Source organism: Leptopilina heterotoma, unplaced genomic scaffold (assembly GCF_015476425.1).
Source record: "Leptopilina heterotoma isolate Lh14 unplaced genomic scaffold, ASM1547642v1 Lhet_15, whole genome shotgun sequence".
NCBI classification, from domain to species: Eukaryota; Metazoa; Arthropoda; class Insecta; order Hymenoptera; family Figitidae; genus Leptopilina; species Leptopilina heterotoma.
In genome coordinates, this window is record NW_025110867.1 from 1,216,788 (window position 1) to 1,241,090 (window position 24,303).

At 27.6% G+C, this 24,303-nt stretch overlaps 1 protein-coding gene across 1 annotated transcript in view; it reads right to left on the reverse strand.

Annotated features, from left to right (window-relative positions):
• The window catches only part of LOC122498441 (neprilysin-2-like), a 46,424-nt gene that overhangs the window by 16,611 nt on the left and 5,510 nt on the right, over positions 1 to 24,303 (reverse strand). The window contains exons 2-3 of the mRNA XM_043606162.1: positions 21,796 to 22,015; positions 11,121 to 11,228 (exon numbers count right to left, since the gene is read on the reverse strand). Coding sequence (XP_043462097.1) covers positions 11,121 to 11,228; positions 21,796 to 22,015 — 328 coding nt within the window. The remainder of the gene's footprint in view (positions 1 to 11,120; positions 11,229 to 21,795; positions 22,016 to 24,303) is intronic.

The window sequence follows — 24,303 nt, forward strand, 5'->3', positions numbered from 1 at the left end:
ACAAAGGTCAATTCTGTATATTTCGCAAGGGTCAAACTCTTACATATTTTAGATGTGAAAACTAATTCCATAGTAGTAAATACTTGTTGGAAAAACTAAAAATCAGCCTATATTTCGAAAATAAAAAATTAGAGTGAAAAGTTTCTGTGAGAAGTTTACAAACATCATCAAAAAGTGGAAAAAATTTTCTCTCAATTTTTGTTCCGAGTTGAAAAATATTTTTCATCGAATTGCAACATTTCATTCAATTCACGACCAATCGTATTACAAAATCATTAATCAAAAAAGCCTTTTCCATGATATAATTTATGCCGAACAAACATAAAAGCAATTTCTAATGAATTTGCCCTTGACACGGAATACATTTCGAATTGAAATAGGGAGTTTGAATCGAAATTCGATAAGCGTACATGGAGATATGCCCATTTGACAATAAACCAGCATATGTAAGTGAACCAGATCGTGTAAAGAATGCAGCGCAAAATTTCGAGTATGATACCGATACTAATAATAATCTCTCTCTCTCAATACATTTGGAGAAAAAAAATATCGCTGTTATTTTTCAGTATTAAAAACGATAGTTTAATATTGTGCGACCTCAATACCAATAATATTTCATTTTTCTCTCATCATTTTCCTTTTTACCCCCCTACTTTTTATTGTCTTTTTTCCAACTGGATGAAGGAAATGAGAAAATCCGAATATCAATATAGAAATGCAAATCGAAGTGAGTGTTCTCTCATTGGAGCGATAAACTCGCCGAGGTATATTTTTAGCGTAGGATCGATAATTTTGTCGTCCTTGATATTCCTAGATAATTTGTAAGAAACACTATCTCACGCGACTCGATGAACTCGCAAGGCTGTAATACTGGGAAAAATTTTCAATTAAGGAAAATAGCATTTTATTCTCTAAATGAAAATATTTTTCTCAGCCGAAATAAAAATTGCAATGCGTATCATTTTTGTCAGTAGATATTTAAAAAAATCCAAAAAATTATCTCTAGAAATCGAAAAATTGTTATTGGAATTGAGATCTCCTTTAAATTTTTCTTGCTGAAGGCAAAAGTAAAAGTACTTTAACGCCTTCTGAATTATTTGAAAGAATTTCATCCGGTGCATACTGCTAAGGAACTCGGGTGTGTCGATAAAACCTTAAAGTACAGTTTTGCTCTTCTTTTGTTAGACGAAAAAAAACCTCAACGTGGGTAGTTTGGTAAATTGCGAGTACTCTAACAGCCAGCTTTACCGTACTGGAAGAAAAAAAACTTGTTCTATTCTTGTTCTGAGGAGAAGAACTTAGTTCTTCTTTCTAGATACTTCTTTGCTTTCTAAAAAGCTGTCCTAAGTTTCCGTAAATTTCGTTGTCTATGATGTTGGTTACCTTCTCGACGGTAATTCTTCTCGACGAAATTCAACGAGAGGTGAAAAAGAAACTTGTGTAAGAAGCAACATCGAATCTTCTTATGCGAACTTGTGATCGACTTTTCTTAACTTAAAGCACATTGGTATATCCGTTGCTTTACAATCTCTGCGATTTTTCTGTTTGGTAATGACCGTTTCTACATAGTTTCTTTTAAATTCGCTTTAAGACTTTCTGTATTTTTCAAAGATATAACTTTTTATCTTATCAAACTAGTTAAGACAGCCTAATTCCACAATTTGGTGCAGTACGTCTTGCGATACTTAGTTTAGTTCTACTTCCAGTTGTTGATGCAATTCAAAATCCAAGAATTCCACCAAGAAGTGGAATTAGAATTGGATCAATTTCTGAAATTAGTACTGAACTAAATAGTGAAATTGGTACTGGACCAAGTACTGGAATTAGTACTAAATTAACCAGTGCAATTGGCACTACACAAAGTAGTTAAATTAGAACATCTATAAAGAAGGAAGTCATCGGATTAAAATCGTTGCGGACTTTAATGAATAGTCTTTCTTTATTGCTATCACCAAGGTAGGAAGCATGATTCACGTGCAATCAGTGGATCAAACGATAACTCTTGAGATCCACGACTTGGATTGCCTTACCCAAAAAAGAACAAACATTGGAAGAGATGCTCCCAAACTCTAATCTAATTAAAATTTGGTCCTTATTAGAAACCTTTTAGGAATCTTTTACGGCTCTTTTATGAAAAATTATCAAATATTTAAGTTCGTGGTTAAAGTCACCAAAGAGAAGAATTTGCTTTTGTTCAGCATCTTCAAAAAAGAATAACTTAGGAATAAAATTAGGAAAAAGTTGTCCTAAGAAAAGACGAAGATGACTTTTAAACTTCTCAAACCACTGCGTCTTAAAGTACCTCCCTATTTCTAAAAACCACAGACCAAACAAATTACCCAACACTATCGATTCCACACACTCGAAAACAAAAATCCAAAACAAATTTTTTTTTTCCTTTAAAAAACGCAAAACAAATCCATTACAAATACAAAAATACACAATTTCCATTCCTGACTACATTTTTCATCTCTATTTTCCCTTTGCCGTTTTTAACGGATTTATGATCAATTGTCAGAGATTTAGGTTTGTGGTTGAAATCACCAAACAGAAGAATCGACCTCCTAAACATTTTGCTTTTGTTCAACATCTTCAAAAAAATATAACTCGGAAAAAGTTGTTTTAAGAAGATACGAAGATGACTCCCGAACTACTTCAAACCATTGCGTTTTAAAGTACCTTCCTATTTTTAAAAATCACAGACCAAACAAATTACCCAACATTATCGATTCCGTATACTCGAAAACAAAAATCCAAAGCAAAAGTGATTCAAAAAATGACTTTGTTCAGTTGTGCTTCCAATTGTTGATGTAGTTCAAATTCTATTTTCACTTTTATTTATTTTAGAATTAACTGCATTAATTGATTTATTTCTAATTCCAATAACTGATCCAGTTCTAATTTCAATACTTTGCCTCAGTATCAATTTTTCCACATAGTTTATTGTAAAAAGAAAGTTCTAAATTAGAGCTGATTTCGGTATTAAAATAAAACCAAATTACGATTTAGTACCAAAATTGGTACTAAAATAATACTTTCTTTACAGTGTATGAATAATTACATTAATTAGTCCACTTCTAGTTCCACAACTTGGTACAGTATGAATTCAATTCGTTGGTCCAGTTACATTATTACTAATTACGGTAATTGTTCTAGTTTCAATTCCCCATCTTACTGCTGTACAAATTGTTTTACTTAAATCAGTATTAATTTCAGTAATTATTCCAGTTTTTATTTGTCAACTTGCTGCAGTAAAATTTGCTGCACTGAGTTCGGTATTAATTTCAGTAATTGGTACAGTTTTAATTCAAAAACTTTCTCCAGTGACAATTACACTTCTTTAATTAGTATTATTTCCAGTACTTCATCTAGTATCAATTACACTACTAAGTTACATACTAAGTACAGTAATTGCTCCACTTCTAATTCCACAACTTTCTGCAGTAACAATTACATTTCCTAATTTAGTAATAATTTCAGTATTTAATCGAATGGCGATTCCGCTACTAAGCCAATTGCATATCTTAAATTAGTATTAATTCCTAAATTTGATGCAGTGCCAATTGCACATCTTAAATTACTGTTAATTCTAGTAATTTATCCAGTACCAATTCCACTACTAAGTTGATTACTAATTACAGTAATTGCTCTACTTCTAATTTCACAATTTACTGCGGTACAAATTGCTCCACTTAGATCAACATTAATTCCAGTAATTGATACAGTTTTTAATCCACTATTTGCTGCAGTACCAATTGCACTTCTTAAGGTAGTACTAATTCCAGTACTTAATCCAGTACCAATTCCACTACTAAATTAAATACTAATTGCAGTAATTCCTCCAGTTCTAATTCCACAACTTACTGCAGTACAAATTGATCCACTTGAATCAGTATTAATTTCAGTAATTATTCCAGTTTTAATTCTACAACTTGCTGCAGTTCGAATTGCTCCAGTTCAGTATTAATTCCAGTAATGGGTAATTCCACAACTTACTGCAATGCCAGTTGCACTTCTTAAATTTGTATTAATTCAATTGCTTCATCCAGTACCAATTCCAGAACCAAGTTAATTACTTATTACAGTAATCAGTTCTAATTTTACAACTTGGTGCAGTACGAAATGCACTACTAGGTTCAGTATTAATTCCAGTTGTCAGTTTAATTCTAATTCCTTTACTTTGTGCAGTTCTAATTGCTGACTTTAGTGCAGCATTAATTGCAGAAAATGATCCAGTTCTAATTCCATTACTAGGTGCAGTACAACATCCGCTACTTAATTTATCACTGATTATTGTAATTTGCATAGTTCTAAATTTACAACTTGTAGTTACCACCTAGAAATTGTACAGTTTAGTTCGGTACCAATTTCAGTTATTGATCTATTTCTAATTCAACAAATTGGTTGCAGTATGTCTTCCAGTAATTGGTCCGGTTTAAATTTCCTCTGCTGCACCAATTGCACTTGCTAGTTTAGTGTCAATTTCAGTAATTGATCTATTTCTAATTCCTCCGCTTGATGCGGTATGAATTTCAATAATTGGTCCAGTCCTAATTTCATTACTTGCTCTAATAGTAATTCCACTGCTGAAGGATAATGTTATGACTCTATTATTATTTGCTGCACTTCGTCTTTTATTGCTACTGCCTAATTTAATTAAGTATTCATTAATTAACTATCAATTAAAGTTCTAACTGTCAATTAAAGAAAGAAGTTCTTATTATTAATACTTTTTCCAAACATTCAACACCTGGTGTTCCTTCTTCTTCATTGTCTACTAAAGATAAATGAAATCCCCCACATTATTGAATATTTCATCTCCTTACTGCGCATCCAGATGCTAAATTCCATTTATATATTCAAAATTTCACACCAACAAATCATTGTCTAACTTTTCCAAAAACAATTTACATAAAGTTTGCTATTTTAGTTGTGGTCATTTTTCATCGCCTTGATTTTAATATTTAAGGAAATATTTTTCTGTTAATTAAATTTAAATATTTTCTGACTAAAAGAAATTAAGTTTTGGTAATTCTGTACTCTTTTTTTATCTATTATGTAGGAAATGAAAGTTCAATTGTTTTCCTAAAAATAATCTATTGGCCGTACACATAATACGTCACGCGTCTAGGGGGAGGGAGGGGGTCTGAGAATTGTGACTAAGTGTGACATGGGGGAGGGGGGGGGTGAACTCATGTGTTACGTCACAATCTTTTAAATTCAAAGATTATAAGAAATTATATGTGACAATGTCACTTTTTCTAAATAAAACAAGTTAAAAATGCTTTAAACTATTTAATATCTATTATTATGTACCTGTTTAACATCTATTGGCATATTATTTATAATATGATGATAAATAATATATTCTCTTAATTTGAATCAGTTAAAAATCATGGTTTTAACTGACAATCAGTAGTGACTGACTTTTTGCTTCTGAATCAGTTAAAAATAACTGAAAAATTATCCACAAAACACCGAAATTTTTCTAAATATTGTATATTAAAGATTTGCTTGCATAATTCGAAAAATTTACTTGCAAAGTTTATTTTAAAATTGTGTAAAGATTTAAATTTCTCACTCCAATAAATGTCTATCGTCAAATTTTCTTAAAAATATAGCTTGAAACTTTCCTGAACATTTGAATTGCATTTTCGACTATACTTTCGTGAAAATTTTCCTGAAAATTTAACTTAAATTTTCAGGAAAGTTTCGCGCTACACATTTATTGAAGTGGGATATTTAAATCTTTACACAATTTTCACTAAACTTTGCATTTAAATATTTCAAAGCTTAATTGCGAGTAAATCTTTAGTAAATTTTTAGGAAAGTATCGGTGCTATGTATAGGTAGTTAAACGTGACTAATTGAATCAATCAAAAACAATTGTATTGAAACATCAGTTATTTTCAACTAATTGTCAGAAAAAAATATTACTATTTGAATTAGTGACTGACTTTTTGCTTCTAAATCAGGTATTTTTAACTGCGATTCAATAATTTATAGTGTAAGATATAATATATATATTGTCCAATGTATAAAATTTACAGTGAAATTTACGTGTGTGACGTGACGTAGGGGGGAGGGGGGGTTCAAGATTTGTGACGAAGTGTGACATAGGGGGAGGGAGGGGTTAAAAAGGGTCCAAAATCGCGTGACGTATTATGTGTACGGCCCCTAACCTGAAATGGAGAGTTTTAGGAAAAATTTTGTGTATCTTTAGTATGTGCGCAGTATGTGCACATGTTTGTATAGAGATGTAATTTACGAGAAGGTTCTTTATGCTGTTAAACTGTTAATTTGCATATCATTCGATTATATCGTGTTTATGTTCAAACATCAGGATCAATTATGGCATTCAACTGAGAAGCGCTTACGCAAGTGAAACCATATCACGAACAACTGAGTGTAATATCAAGTGTAAATGCATATAAAGGGGTTTGAAATGTGTGTGTCTATACGTATATGTGTATATTTAAGTATATACATAAATATGTAGGTGTATAAGTATATACATAGGTACATAGGTATAAATATAGGTATATAGGTATATTCTGTTGTATATACAACATGTTTTATATACAAACAAATATGTATATACAACTGCTAATTATCACAAATGTGCGCCCAAGTACTTTAAACACGAAAACCTTCAATGTCGTATTATAATCAAAATACAGTAATTCTGAGTGTATCGCTTAATAATAATTTTTTTTTAACTTTTTTTTTATACCTAATTCTCAAAGGGCGCAGAAGAAATGTGTTGTGTGTGCGAGCTTATAAGAAGTAGGTCAGATTAAAAATCAGTTCACGCAATTCACGTAGACGACGAAAGATTTCCATAAATCATATTTTTCCTTAACCGCATGGGATTAAGTAAAAAAAAAAGAAAAAAAAAGAAATGAAAGATTGAAAAGTTCAAGCACTCAACCTTGCTTTTGACAAATTATTATTTTAAAATATATATGTATATAGTATTATATAAAATAAAAAGCTGAATGACTTTAATTATTAGTCTTAGAAGAAAGAAAATTTCTCTTTTTTTTATCAACACGTCATGGTCGCATTAATTCTTTTAACATAATTATTACTCATTCTTATTATAATCAAGGAGTTATTTTATTAGAATTTTACATGAATATTTTTAAAATGTTGGGTTTGAATTTTTTATTGTGCTTCTTAGCTAAATTTATTACTGTTATTATATTAGTATTAGTATTATTATTAATATTATTATTATTATTATTATTATTATTATTATTATTATTATTATTATTATTATTATTATTATTATTATTATTATTATTATTATTACTATTATTTGTTAGTATTATATTATAATTGCTACTATTTTTACACTAATTTTTTAATTGTTGCGGTTACTATTGAAACAAACTTCGAAATTTGTTTAAAATGATTCCCAACGTACTTAAACTTGACACGAATGAGTGTACATTGTTTAAATTGACTCATACTGGTTAAAAATGATATAAAGTTGCCCTAAAGTGGTCCAAAATTATCCTAAGCATGTTAAAAACTACCACTAAAGTGATAAATTGTTACCAGATTGTTTTAAACGATCACAAAATATTTTAAATTGATTTAAAGCTGATACAAACGAGTTAAAACTATTTGGAACTTGTTTAGATTAACTCAAACTTGTTTAAAATGATCCACAGTTGTTCTAAAGTTGTTCAAAACGGTCCTAAGTTGCTCAAAGTGGTCCAAAGTTATTCCAAACATAAAGTGATAAACTGTTGTTAAGTTTTTTTTCAACGCTCCCAAAATATTTCAAAACTGATTTGAAGCTGACACAAAAGAGTTTTAACTGTTTGGAATTCGTTTACTTTAAATTAATCCAAACTTGTTCAAAATTGTCCAAATTTGTCCTAAAGTTGTTAAAATCCATCCAAAGTTGTTCCAAACATATTGTAAACTATCTCTAAAGTGATAAATTGTTGCCAGATTGTTTACAACACTCCAAAAATATTTCAAAACTAATTTGAAGCTGACAAACATGTTTGACTTGTTTGAAACTAGTTTAAAAATAAACTGATACCAGATTGTTTTCAACGCTTACAAAATATTATAAAACTGATTTGAAATTGACACAAACAAGTTTTTACTGTTTGGAACTCGTTTAAATTAACTCAAACTTGTTCAAAATTGCCCTAAACTTGTTAAATGCGGTCCAAAGTGTTTTAAACTGTTCCAAAATTTATTTAAACTGTTACAAATCAGTTTAAAATGTTTTGAACCTGTTGAAACTGTTCCAAACTTGTTTAAACTTGTTTAAACTGTTGCGAACTGTTTCAAACAAAAGTTTTAATTGTTCCAAAGTTTATTTAAACTGTTGCAAACCTGTTTAATCTGTTTCAAATTTATTTAAACATTTGCAAACTTGTATAAACTTATTTAAACTGTTCCAAATTTTATTTAAACTGTTGCAACCATGTTTAAACTGTTTCAAAATTGTTAAAAACTTTTTCAATTTTTTTTTCATATTTTTTGAACTTTGTTTTAATTTTATTTACATCTAGTGTTTTTTTTTTTAGTTGATCAATTCCAAGCTAATTCGAATTTTATTTACAACCAGTCTAAACATGTTTGAACTATTTTCTTTCTATTATTATTTATTTTTCAAATGGACAAGAAAGAGGACTTTAAAGATTTTTATTATCTTTTATTGTTTCTTAAATTATTTTTATTATTATCATTATTTTTATTATTATTTTAACTACTCCTCCTCTCTCACCCTGTTAAAAAAAACATGATTATAATTTTTTTTCAATTTGGTTGTTATTATTAAAGTTTGAACTGTTTTTTTCAAATCCTATTATCAGTCGTTCATTTTTCTTCTTCTAAAAATTTTTATAGACGTGTAGCTTCCGTAATGATTTAGTTTGCCATTTTTGTGCCATTAATTATTTTTAGTCCACTTCTTTAGCACCTGTTGGTTGCAATGAAAATTCTTTGGAAACAATGCCATTTAACTTAATTTAGATCACATTTGGTTTGAAAGCAGATTTTATGATTTTATTCCACGAGAAATAATATTATTTGAATCAAATTTTTCTCTCCTATCGTTTAAAAATTTACGATCCTTTTCGTTTCGTATTTTTTTTTTTTTATTTAGAATTTTGATTTTAGTTCTTTTTAATTTTTTTTTTTTGAATAAATGGTGTGGGGGAGGATTTCTATTATTATAATTCTATATTTTACTAATATTTATTTTTACTTTATTGATTAATTTACTTATTTATTGTTATATATTATTCTTATTAATTTGTAATTTGTATCATTTCTTTTGCAATTTGTACGCAAAATTTGCCACAGATTTTTTTTGTTAATCTTAATTTTTTTTTATTAAGAATTTTCACAAAGAATTAAATTATTTTCATTTTTTGTTGAAATGGAATTTCTATTATATTATAATTTTATAATAATCAATAATTAATATTTCATATTTATTTTAGGCCTTTTTATTATTTTATAATAATAGTAATATTATTATTATTATTATCCCGTTAATTTATAATTTTTATAATATTCTCTAATAATAAATAAAAAAAATAAATTTTTTTTACCAAATTTGCAATAAATTTTTTTTTATTCCATATAAAAAAATGAAATTTCTATCAGAATTTATTTTTAGACGGAATGGTAAACACAATTTTCGGAATAGAAGAAAAAATTTTAATTTGCAAATTTTTTTATTCAATTAAAACGATGTTTTTTTGCTGTTCAAGTGAAGAAAATATAAAGTGAGGGAATTTTTTTTAATTTACGGTTTTTTCAGATTAATTATATATAGTAAATGAAGTTTTTTGTTAATTGGATACTTCGCTAATTGCACGATGCAATATTGAATATGGGAGCTTAATATGCGAAGATTAATTATTATAACGAGCTTGTGGTTATATATATGTATATGCATAGAGTATACAGAATACTTTATTGGAATAATGCTTCATAATTGGTTCATTATTATTAAATCTTTTGGTTTATTGTCGTGTGGAATTGTATAGTGTGAGTGAATGTTTTTTGGGGACAAAAATAGATTTTCAGGATAATTATTCTCTGAGGAGTAGTTTCCCAGTTTTATTAAATCGATGTCACATACGGACATTGAATCGATCCATATAACCATCCCCCGCTCTTTTCTCTCGCTCTCTCTCGCTGCTGTGTGCCGGAAACCAAGCCAATCTCGGTCACCGTCGCGCCACTGACACGATAAATCATTCTCGACCTGATGTCACTTTGTATAAAAGTTTATGGTCTTGTGTGTTGATATATAGCTATATATGCATGTAGCTACTCGAAAAAAGATAGTTTCATTTTTATACATCAAAGGCGGTAATTTTTGGTGGAAAAATTCCCTTGCATTACGAAAATTTGGTATTTTTATTTACTTTTTACAAAATTTGAAAACTTTATTATCATTTTTTTTGTATTTTCAATTCGAAATCTTGAATATTGAAACCGAAACGTGGCCGAAATGTAAAATTTCGTTTTTCATATTAAAAAAGATAAAATTTAAAGTTTTGCCCAAGAAAATGCTTTTTGAAATTAAAAAATTAAAATTTTTGAAAACTTTGCATACCTAGTTTAATTTTTTTTGTGCACAATTTTTAAAGTTGAAGCCAAAACGTGTCCGAAATATAAAATTTCGTTTGTTATAACAAAAAAGCTCAATAATTAAATTTTTATACAATAAAATTCTTACTTATTGTTTTAAAATAATTTTTATTTTTAAATTAAAATTTTCGAAAACTTATTTAAAATTTTTTGTTATACGATTTTAGAAATTGAAACCGTGGCGTGTCCCCAAATCTCAATTTTGAAATTAGTTTCTTTTTAAATATTTCAAGAAAACAATTTCACTTTCCAAAGACTCAAAATTTCAAATTTACTCAACAGGAATTTTGATTTTTTTTTTTAATTTTATTTATTTTAACTTTATTTGTTTCCTAACTTTCAAAATTCGGAGTTTCTTTTGAAAAATAGGATTAACAATTTTTTTTTTTTAAAAAGTCCGGAATTTTTATTTGTCATTCGTTTTTTTTCAAAATATTGAAATAAATCAAAATCAAAGCAGTGTAAAAAATATTAAAACTTACCGGGAGTAAAATTTACAGGCTTTTCCCCAAAATCGAGACAAGTTTTGTAGAAACGACCCACATTTGTAAAAACCCCAGTCATTTTTCCAGATTTATTTGTCAGCATATCTGAAAATCAAATTTTTTTTCCTCTTTTTACTAATTATTTTATTATAAATGAAAATATTTTATAGTTTTAAAACTTTTAGTTATAATATTTATTTTTTTTAACTTCTATTATATATATAATATAATATATAAATTAAACAGAAAAATATTTCGTTAAAAGAACAAGCAGAAAAGGAATGTAGGGGAAAATTGTGTTTGAAAAATAAGGGAAAGTTGTATTATACATAATTCTTAAAATTTTTCAAGTGCATAAAATTTCAAGCCCATTATATAATATTAATTTAGGAAATTCCCTCGATGCCTTTATAAATGACATTATATATGTATATATATGTCGGGAATTTCAAAAATCTACAAACTCGCAGAAATTTATCCCGAGGTTTTATCTTACGTTCATCGTTTATAACATTTTCCAACTTTATGATATATTGTGTTAATGTGAATTTTTTAAATTCCAGGGGCAGAATATAAAAAGTTACGGACGTCATTCGTTGATAATCAATTTAGAGAATTAATATTTTAATAGGTAATTTCATTAATATTTTAATTTATAGCAAAAAAGGGTTTTTATAAAAAGGAAATTTTTAATTTGTATAATTTTTTTCTATCAATTTCAATAATTAAATTAACTATATCTCTTATTTAACACTTTTGACCTAGTGGTTAATTTTTTTTCATTTTACATATAATGTATTCAAAAATTCCATCACAAAACATAAAATTTGAACGAATTTTTCATTTTATGTTCTTTTTCTGACTCATCTTGCTAATATTCATCCCATTGTGTAATTAACCTAAATGGACAAATTTTGAGGTTTTTCGCATTTTTGGAAATATTTATCCCATTGTGGATTAGCCCTAAGTGACCTAAATTTTAAGCTTATTTTTGTTTTATAACTTATGGAAATATTTTTCTCATTGTTAGAAAAAGGTAGATTATGCATTTTGAGTCCCTCTAATTATGCGCTAAAATTGTGCACAATTATGCGGAATTATGCGCTTAAATTGTGTACAATTATGTGGAATTATGCGACTAAAAAAATGAATTCTGCGTTAATTATGCGCTAAAATGAGCATGATTATGCAGAATTATGCAATTAAAAAGAATTCTGCTTCAATTATGCGCTAAAAAATGTTCATTTTACAAAATTATGTTGCATTTAAAAAATTTTTTTTTATTTGAAACCGTTACTGGTTATTTTTCGAAACCAACTTCCCGAAAGGCCCTATCCCGAATGTCTAAAATTACAAATACCTTTTTCCCGAAGATTTATGTACCCAAAAATTTTTTTGTTTTTTATTATGAAATGGATATATGTGCGACTCCAAGTAAGAATTTAGTTTTTTCGGAGTAAGTAAACCAATTGCAATAAAATTCAGGAATTTTAATCTACACATAAAAAGAAATGTTTCCACCACACTTAATTCAGCAATAAAAAACGAAACAATTGTTTATATTATGTTTATACAAATTTTTATAAACAAAACAGGTATTAACTATAATAATCTTCGAATTCATTCAGTCTGTCCAGAGCGTGTACATTCCGTCCGCAGTGAGAGAGAAAGATTGATAGAGAGAAAGAGAGGGAAGTATCGCCTGCCCTTTTAGTTTAGAGTAGGAGCGAAGGAGAGGTGAATAATTAAGAAAGTAACGCCTACTTTTCTGTTTAGAAAGAGGTATCATGTTTTCTCCCTTTTCTGTGTCAGATAGAAAGAGTGCAACAAGAATTGGTAGGGGAAGGAAAAGTGGGGAATTTCACTTTTAAGCGAAAATACTAAAAGGGGGTCTTAATTGTTTATTGGCTGATTATTTTTCTCTTCTCATCTCAGACAGAAGGAGTGAATGAGAGGAAGATAGAGAACGAGGTATGAAAAGTAACGGAAGTACGAGTAAGGGTTTCAATTTCAAAGAGTATCTTTATTAAAAAATCTTTAAAATTTTCTACTTTACAGTTGAATTTGATTTTCTATTAATAATAATTGTGAAAATTTGAACTCAGTGAAATATTTTGTTAGAGTAAATAAATTTATTTTGGTTAATGTTTTGGGATAATTTTTGATTTAATTTTTTTCAATTATATTAGTTAAGATATTATTGCACTTTTTATATATTTATTTGTACTTATGTGCTCATGATTTACATGAGTTTTTTGCTTTATTAGATGTGCTTTATTATATGACTTATGCGAAATCATGTGACTTATGCGAAATTATGCGACTTATTATGCGTATTATTATATGATTTATATGGGAAGAAAATGCGATTTATGTGACTTGTATTATTTATGCAAACTATGTGTTTTATGAGATTTTTGAGAAATTTGATGACTATTTATTATTAATTAATTAAATATATAATAAATAGAAAAAATAAAATAAATTTAAATGTAAAGAAATGTTCATATAAAAAATAAAATAAACTATAAAAAATTATTTATATTTATTCATTATTTTAATTTATTTAGTTATAAGATAGAAGCTTTAAGTTTAAGTCTGTTTTCAAAAAATAAGTTTTTGAAAAATATTAAATTATTAGTTCATTTTGTTAAAAAATCATGTCTAACAGAGAAGAAAAAGTTTATTTAAGTGATAAAGATAATAGAATTCTACATACTGAAGGAAAAATGTTAAATGACAATCATATTACTGAATTTGAAAAGTTGTTGAGAAGAGAATCAAATTTATCATTTAACATGCAAAGTACTTTATATTTAATTACGCCTGAATTCATTATTCCGATTGATAAAAATCAGAAGCACATTCAAATACTTTTAAGTGGTGCTTGCAAATCTGGTCACTGGATTTGTACTTATTATGATGGATTAAGGCTATATATTTATAATAGTCTTAATAAGGAATGCCTAAATGAAGATCAAAAAAAATATTTACTTAGATTATATCCTTTCAAACCGCCGGTAGTTTTTTCAACTGTTAATCTACAACCGAATGGAATTGACTGTGGCATATACGCAATAGCGTTTGCAACATCTTTATATTACAATGAATTGCCAAATACTGTTAATTATATTCATAGTGAAATGAGACGACATCTAATTTTTATGTTTGAAAATAATCGTTTAATTTCATTTCCTTCCGTGGAATTGACAAACGTTATTAGACCTTTTTTTGTTGAGTATGATTGGAAACGTCTTTTAACGGATGGAGCTACAAAACTCATAGAAATACCAAACTCGTCTTCCATTTGTGAAACTAGTATCAGTATTAGTAATAATAATGTGAATAGCGGTATATCTACAGAATATTCAGAGGAGAAGCTTAATGGAAACGAAAACTATGAGAAAAAGAGACATCGCGCAATAAAAGATAATGAGAGGAAAAGGAAGGTAAAGCTCGAAGAAACAGATGAACAGAAATTAATCAGACTAGAAAATGATAGACTGAGAAAACGTAATTGCCAAAAGGCTAGAAATATAGATGAAAAGAAAGTAATGACGCAAAACAATTTAAATAGTAAAAAAATTAAATTATCTCTAAAAATAGAAAATGAAACCAAAGGTCAACAAAATTTAAGTAATAAGGATTGTAAAATTTTAAATAATGAAGGAAAAAAGTTAAATGACAATCATATTACTGAATTTGAAAAATTGTTGAGAAGAGAATCTAAATTAGCTTCCGACAATAATGTTAATAGAGGTATATCTTCAGAATATTCAGAGGAGAAGCTTAATGAAAATGAAAAAAATGAGAAAAAGAGATTTTATGCAATAACAGACAAGGAGAGAAAAAGGAAGGCAAGGCTTGAAGAAACAGATGAACAGAAAAAAATCAGACTAGAGAATGATAGATTGAGAAAACGTAATTACAGAAAATTGTTAAATGTAGATGAAAAGAATGTAATGAAGCAAAAGAATTTAAATTATAAAAGAAAACAATTATCTTTAGAAACGGACGATGACAAAAAAAATCGACAAAAAAATAATTTAACATGTAAAATGAATAAAAAAAATGGAAAAATGATGGAAACTTTAGGAGTTGGAATTATGTTGTCTGAAGAGTTTGATGAACATAAAGTTACACAAAATTATTTAGGTGTAATGAATGTCAAATGTATGTTTTGTGACGCGTTACATTTTTTGTGTGAAAGGCCACAGGATAAAAAATTTAGTAGTTGTTGTCATAAAGGAAAAGTAAAGTTGTATGATTTAAAACCTTATCCTTTGTATTTGAAAAATTTATTATTTGATAATAACTTTAAAAGTAAGAATTATAAGGAAAATATTCGATCTTATAATAGTTCGTGTGCATTTGCTAGCATGGGAGCTAAATTAGACGTTCCAAAGGGATATGGTCCTTATGTATTTCGTATACATGGACAAGTGTATCATGATACATGCTCTCTTCATCCTGATGATGGAGATAATCGAAAATATGGTCAATTGTATATTCTTGATACTGATGAAGCGGTGATGGAACGATTGAATAATGAATGTAATAAAAAATGTTTACAATTACTAATGACTGAAATAGATATTTTACTTAGAGATATTAATATTTATGCAAAGTCATTTAAAATGATGAAAGAATTGGAATTGGAAGAAGAAGCAAGGGCAAAATTAATGAATGAGTGTCCGAGAAGCATTCAAATGTGGTTTAAACGTGATCCAAAATTTTCTCAAAGCAAATATAATGTTCCGTCTTGCAATGAAGTAGCAGTTATATTTGTTAGCGAAGATGGTGAGCCTCCAATTGAACGTGATATATGTATACATCCAAGGGGTTCTAAAAGTATTCCAATTAGTAGTCTTAGCACACATGCCGATCCCATGACATATCCTTTAATGTTTCCGTCAGGTGATCCAGGATGGACTGTAAATATGAAACATACTGATGGTGTTCGTAATATTACTCCTTTACAATTTTATATGTATCGCTTGTCTTATAGAGGAACATTTAATCCATGTTTACAAATGGGTAAATTAACTCAACAATTTATTGTTGATAGTTGGTCAAAAGTAGAAGGTGAGCGTTTAAAATATATTCGTTTTGAACAGAAAAAACTTCGAGCTGAAATGTACTGTGGATTAATGGATTATATGAATAATAAAGCAACACAAGAAAATATTCGACCAGGGAAAATGATTATTTTACCTTCTACATTTACTGGAGGACCACGCGCTTATCAACAATGTTTTATGGACGCTATGCGATTAGTTCAAGAATTTGGAAAACCAGATTTATTTATTACAATGACATGTAATCCAAAATGGCCTGAGATTATGGAAAATTTATTGGATTCGGAAACTGCATCTGACCGACCAGATATTGTTGCCCGAGTTTTTCAAAAGAAAGTAAAAGAATTAATGTGTGAATTAAAAGATAAACAAGTTTTTGGTCCAGTCATTGCTTATGTATATGTAATAGAATTTCAAAAGCGTGGATTGCCTCATGTACATTCAATAATTTTTTTAGATAAAAAGTTTGCTATTCGTGATGCAGAAACTGTAGATAAAATAATATGTGCAGAAATTCCTGATGAGAAAAAGAATCTAGAACTTTATAAAATTGTGAAGCAGTTTCAAGTTCATGGACCTTGTGGAAAGCAAAATGTACATTCTCCTTGTATGAATCCTGAAACAAAATTATGCACGAAAAATTATCCTAAACCATTTTCTCCAAAAACAAATTATGAATCAAAAAATTATCCGGAGTATAGACGGAGAAATGATGGCAAAAAAATTATTTTTTATAATAGAGACGGGTCAATTAAATGCACTGCTGACAATTCGATGATTGTATCATATAATCCGTATTTAAGTAAAAAATTTGCATGTCATATTAACTTAGTAGCATGTGGTAGTACAGGTGGTATTAAATATTTATTTAAATATTGTTATAAGGGACATGATTATGCAATAGTTGGTTATAAAGATGATAATCAAGTAATGCATTATGATGAAATTCAAAATTATTTAAATACACGGTATGTGTGTCCACCAGAAGCAATGCATAGACTTTATGAATTCAATATGCACGAGCAATCACATGCAACATATAGATTAGCTGTACATTTGCCTAATCAACAATCAATATGTTTTCAAGAAGGAATGGAACAAACTGCAATTGAGAAATTTAAAAATACAATGTTGACAGCATGGTTTCAGTTAAATAGACAAGATCCTGAAGCACGCAAATATTTGTACTCTGAAATACCACATAAGTATGTTTTTGTTGAGTCATCTAAAACTTGGAAAAAACGAGAACGAATTACAAAACCTATAATTTGCCGAATGTATTTTGTAAGTCCAAAAGACATTGAAAGATATTTTTTGAGAATTTTACTACTTTATGTACGTGGTGCTAAATCGTTTGAAGATGTGAGAACATATGAAGGTATTATATATAATACTTATACAGAAGCAGCACGTGCAAGAAATTTGATGGTAGACGATAACGAGTGGGATAATTGTTTGACTGAAGCCGTGAGTATGAAATTTCCTAAAGAACTATGTCGTTTATTTGCATATATATGTGTGTTTGGTTTACCTGTGAATGCTGTTGATTTATGGAATAAGTTTAAAGAACACATGATTTTTGATAATAATTTACCTGTGGAAATATCGCTTCAAAAATCATTACTTTTAATTAATGAAGTATTTAATTTTCATGGATTTACATTACATCAATTTGGTTTACCAAACATCGATCTAAAAATTCTTGAAGATTATAGTTCTGTTGATAAGAAAGGTAATGCGTTAACATTACAATTGCTAAAAGAAGAAGCTAATAATCTTATTGAAAGTTTGAATGATGAACAACGGCAAGTTTTTAATGATGTTATGATGGCCGTACATAATGATGAATATGATAGTAGATATTTTTTTCTTGATGGGCCTGGAGGAAGTGGTAAAAGCTATTTACACAATACTATTATTACTACAGTCGAAAGTGAGGAAATAGTAGTTTTATCAGTTGCTTGGACTGGTATAGCGGCTAATCTTCTAAAAGGAGGACGAACGTCACATTCTATGTTTAAATTCCCTATACCAATCAATGAAGATTCAACATGTAATATAAGTGGAATGTCGAAACATGCTGAACTTTTAAGGAGTGCAAAAATTATTATTTGGGATGAAATTTCAATGGCCCCAAAATATGCTTTACAAGCAATGGAATCCATGTTAAGAGATATTACAAAATGTAATAAACCGTTTGGAGGTAAAGTTATTTTGCTTTCAGGTGATTTTAGGCAAACTTTGCCAATTGTTCCGCATGGTAGTCGCACTCATATTGTTGAGGTTTGTGTAAAAAATAGTAAATTGTGGAAATTTCTGCTTTTCTGCATTTCTGCTTTTATAAAATTCTTTTTATTAAAATATTTGAAAATAATATTTTTTATAATTTTTATTTTTTCAAATAACAATGTATTTCTTATCGAATTAAATTAAAAATACTTGGATCAAAGCAATTTTTAAAGTTCTACAAGTTATTTATATGAGAATTTAAAATTTACTTCAACTTTTTTTAGAATTTAAAAAATAAGATTTTCTTTAATATTTTTGGTTGTTAAAATACCAATAATTTCGTAATTTCTAATCTAATTAGATTTAAAAATAGTCCAATCGAAGCGATTTTTAGTGCTTTTTGTAAGGGTCATAAAAACATTAACAAATAGAGATTGAAAAATTTTACTATAATAATACTTTCTCATGACGAAGCAAAATTATTAAACTTTGAAAATTAAATTTTTTTTATTTATTTACGTGATCGTTTTAAGAAATACTGACCCATAATCTTTATTTCAAAATGCCTAAATCACAAAACGAAGTATTAGACGCGCGCTTTAGCGCGCGTTAGATTGCTAGTTAAATAATAATTAAATAACTTTTGAACGACCAAACGAAATTGAATGAGGCAAACACTAAACAAATCTTTGCTGTGGTTTCTTTAAGATTCCGAAAGAATTTTAACAACGGGCATCTTCATACAAAATTTTGTATAAAAGTATTCGAGATTTTAGACATTTGATAAATATTAGACATTCGGGAAAATGACCGGAAACGATTTTACTCATCATATATAGCACTTACTGCTTTTTAAAATTTAAGATTTATTTAATTTTTCAATAACGTTTAACAAGTTAGTTAACAGTTTAAAAACTTATTTATTATTTAATATAAAAAAATATTTTAAAAATAAAGAAACTTAAAAAAATGTTCATGGTTCACCCTAAGTGACCTAAATTTTCAGGTTATGTTTGCCTATTGAAAATATTTATCCTATTGTGGAATAACCCTAAAAGATTTAAATTTTGAGGTCATGTTCGAAAAACTTTGAATATTAGTATCAGCAAAATTATTTAATATCAAGAGTCAATTATTTAACTATTAATTAATAGTTTAATAATAATTAAAACCCTTTTTTGATGTAAATATATAAAAACTTTATTATACTATATTAAAACGACAATTAAAATCAACCAGATAATTTATAAAACGAATTAATTTAAATTTTTACCGTCGATTAAAATCATCTCTTTATTTTTAACATCCTTTTCCTTTGAAAGTTTCTTAATTAAAAAAGTTATTGCTTTCAACGGCGAATGAAATACAATTTTTTTTTCTTTCTTTTTCTTAAATGAAATGGTGAGGATAGAGATGTTGAAAAAATTAAGAGTGAAGGGGAGGGGAGAGGGGGGGGGGATTTTGGAAAGAAAAATTAATAATAACTAAAATTGTGGTTATAATAAAACGTCGTAATTTTGACTAGACAGAGAGAAAGAGAAATAGTGGTATATACAAAGAAAGAGAGTGAGAGAGTTGGGCTTAGGACGAACTTGACCCATTGAAAGTGCTTGGCAGATTAATCAACTTGGTTTGGAGAAAACGTATATGTAACCCGTTTTTTTCTTACGTAAATTCCGACTTCTGTAAGGCTTCTTTCAACGTTTGCCAAGTAAATTTAGAAACAAAAAAAGAAAACAAAATTTTTTTTAATAGTCCAAAAAAGGAAAATGTTTTATTTGTAGAGTGTCAAATTTTCTACAGAGACGAGAAATTCTGCTGTTTTTTATTTTATTTGGTAGAAATTATAAATTTATTTTATTTTTATTAAAAATTTTCAGAAAAAAAGAAGAAAATTGATATGGAAATTATTAAAACAGTCGCTTCTTATAATTCATAATTTCATATTGATACGATTGTGAACATAACCTTAAAATTTAGGTCAAAAATCGTTGGTAAACTTATGACAAAAAAGAGAAACAAAGAAACGAAACTTTTGGTGTTCAATGAGAAACATAACCTTTGAAAATTCGGTCTGAGAGAGAATTAGAACAATTTAGGTCAAGAATATACATAACCTTAAAAAGTCGGTCAAAAAACGAAAGTAAAACTAAAATTTAGGTCAAGAGTTTCGATAAACTAAAAAAAATCGAATAAAAAACAAAGATTTTGGTTAACTGCTAATTAACCTCATTATTACAGCTTATTATAAATTACCTACCTTAAAAAATCGGTCAAAAGCGAATGCAAAACAAAAATTCAGGTCAATAGTCAAATATTAACCTGAGGTCAAAAATGAAATATAACCTCTCAAAAGTAATTAGTTTAAAAGCAAAGAGAAAATAAAAATTCAGGTCAAAGAGCGCATTACAAATCGGAAGTCAAAAGCAAATCGAGAAATATGAATCGAAAATTTAGGTCAAAAACGAATTATAAAATACTTTAGGTCAAAAACGAGTATGACCTTAAAAAAGTTAGTAAAAAGTGAATACCAAATAAAAATTAATGGAAACCAAAGGCCCAAAAAAAGTATAACCTTAAAAAAATTGGCCAATAGCGAATGGAGAACAAAAATTCAGGTCAAAAGCTAGAACCTGAGGTCTAAAATATTATATATTTATATCAACATATAATAAATTTTCGACCTTAGGATTATATTTATAAAGTCTGAGGACAGAAACAAATATAACCTTAAAAAATAGGTCGAAGAGCAAAAAATAAAAAAATTAGGTCAAGAGCAAAATATAAACCTGTGATCAAAAAAGAAACCTCAATAAATAATTTTTCGAAAAGAACCTCTATAAAATCGGTCAAAAAACGAATCAAAAACAAAAAATTCAGGTCAAGTGATACTTTTACAAAAACCTGAGGTCAGAAAGAAATGTAAAATTTTTTAAAGTCGATAAAAAAAACTTTTTGACCTCAAGTTAATATGTATAATATCTGAGGTCGGAAACAAATATAACCTTAAAAATTAGGTCGAAAAGCGAATGAAAAATAAAATTTTAGGTCAAGAGCAAAATATAAACCTGAGGTCAAAAAGAAACATACATAACCTTGAAAATTACTGTCATAAAAGCGAATTTAGGTCAAAAACGAAGTATGGGCATAAAGTTTAGGTCAAATTTTACATTTGAGGAAAAATTTTTTTTGTGATAGTAAGAAATGAGTCATTTTTAAATTGGTAAAAATTGTTATTTGGGTTTTTATAAAATTGTAAACCAAATGAAAAAAATTTATTAGTGAAAAATTTATTAAATTAGTAAAAAAAATATTTGTTCGCCTTATTTATTTAATTTTATTATTTGAGAATGTAAATTATTTACGTTCGAGTTGCTGATCAACTTGAGCTTGTAATGTGTTGAAATTTGAAGTTGGCTGATAAGGCTGTCGATCGCGATAACCGCCACAAGCAAATTGATAAAAATCCTTGCAAGGATCAACGCCTCTTTTCATGGACGACATGAGTTTAAGAGATGCTTCGTAACATGCCTTTGTCTCGCAGACTCCCTCAGGACCGTCCCTTTCCCTGATACATGCATCGTCCTAAAACAGAGAAAAACGCGAAATGAAAATTTCAAATATTTATATATAAATTTTATTAAAATTTTGTCTTTTTTTAAATTGTTTTAGTTTTTCATATTTTTTAAATAAACAAAATAAGAAAATTGTTTATTAATAATATAATATAATTCTTTTTTTCTTTTTTTTGCAGAAAATTTGTTACACATTTGAAGCTGTAAGCCAGGAACAAACTCGTGTGAGTTTTTTTGATTAATAATTGTTTATATGAAGCCGAAGTCCGCAACATTTTTAAAAACGAAAAATCCAAAAAGAATTTTTTTTCAAGTTAAATTTATCTTTAATTTTTGTGTTTGTTAATTTTTAAGAAATTAATTGTTATACTTGAAAGACAATTATTAAAAAAAAACATGATTTAGAATAAAAAATAAAAAAAAACTGTCCCCCTATTTTTTCGTTTTTGTTTTTAAAAACGTTGCGGACTTCGGCCTCTCTTGTTTATAACTAATTATAATATACTGCTTCTCATTTTAAAAAAATGTTTCTGTATTTACTATGACGAATAATTTGAATTTAAACAATATTTTTTAAAAATATTTTTAAACTTCATATTCAATATTCATAATATTCGTATTCACTTTGGTAAATAATTTTAAGTTAAATAATATTTTTGAAAAATATTTTTAATCATTTTTCAAAAAAACTTTTAAACATTTTTTAAAAGAAAAGTTAAACTTGTTTAATTGTAATAACTTTTAAAAGTTTAAATTAAAATTTTAAATTAAATTAAATAACTTTTTAAATGTAATTAACCGATCACTGCAAAAAATGGCGTCTAAAAGTAAGACGTTTAGACGTTTATAAACGTCTTATGTAAATAAGCGTCTTATTTGAGCGTCTTAAATGAAAAACATAACCTCCAAATACATGCATTTTAGAAGGCAAATAAGACGCTTATAAACGTCTTCAATGTGACCACGTAAACGTCTTAAACCAAGACGCTCTTTTTTTACAGTGATGTACTGTCTGAAAAATAACCGATTTTTTATTTTAGTTTTAATATTTATAAAAACTAGTATAGAATATACATTATTTTGTATATTAATAAGAAATTTTCCATTTGGTACGAAAAAAAATGTTCTATTATAAAAGAATTTTTTCCTACGAATTAAAAATATTTTTACGAACATTATTTCTCAAAGTTCATTATTTCAAGCTCGCTTTACGAACTTTTGTTAAATCTTGGAAGAGTTAAATATAATTAAGTTCTTTTTTAGAGAGGGAGGGGGGGGATGAATTATCGAGAATCTGTCTTGATAGTTTAAATAGTTGGTAAAATATCTGGAAATTATTTTAAAATTAAGAAAATATATTATTATTTATTTTCTGATGTATTATATTTATTTAGCTATTTTTTTATTTATTTATTTAGTTTTTCATTTTTTTATTTATTTAGTTTTTATTTATTTATTTACTTAGGGGAACATAGTCGAGGTCGGCCCACTTTTTGACTTTTGTTTATAATTTTTTTTTAAAAATGAATTTGGACAATTGAAGTATATGGTTGGAAAGTCCTGTTTAATAGGAACATCTTTTCTGTACAAAGTCAATTGATTGGTTTTAAAATGAAAAAGTTATTGTTTACAGTTTGTAACTTAATGAAATAACAAAAATAAAAATAAACAATATAAAAAAATAAATATAAATAAAAAAAAATTTTGCACTGAAATATTAATAAAATTAAATAAAAATATTAATAAGATGATCAATTATATTATGAGTTATACAGAATTACAGTTTTTGCAAACGAAGTAGCTCGTCCTCATCTTTGCGCATTTTAAACACATAGTGGCCGACCTTGACAGAAAGTAACATTACCGAATTGTTGTAACCATAAAGAAATACGTTTCGGGATTCGATTTTTCACTTTGATTTTCTTTCAACAATGAGTCCCACAAAATTTCTGCATGCTTGCCTTGACGATTCAATTTTTTTTTTATCTTTTATTAATGATTTTTCACATGATGCACAAAACTTTTTTTGAGCTTTTTTTGTACCGACGTCACAGAAAACACAATTTTCGATTCTCCGAAAATGTAATTGAACAAAAAGTTAGGTTTTACTAAGATAAGCTTCGACAAGCATGCGCGTAGGTGGCGCTAGTGAACTTGACAAAAAAACGCGAATGGCCTACCTAGACAGTGGTCCAACCTCGACTATACTCCCCTATTTAATTTATTATTTATATTTCCTTTCCTTTTTCCAATTTTTTATGAAATATTTTACAACGAAACTTTTTTGAAAGCAAAAAA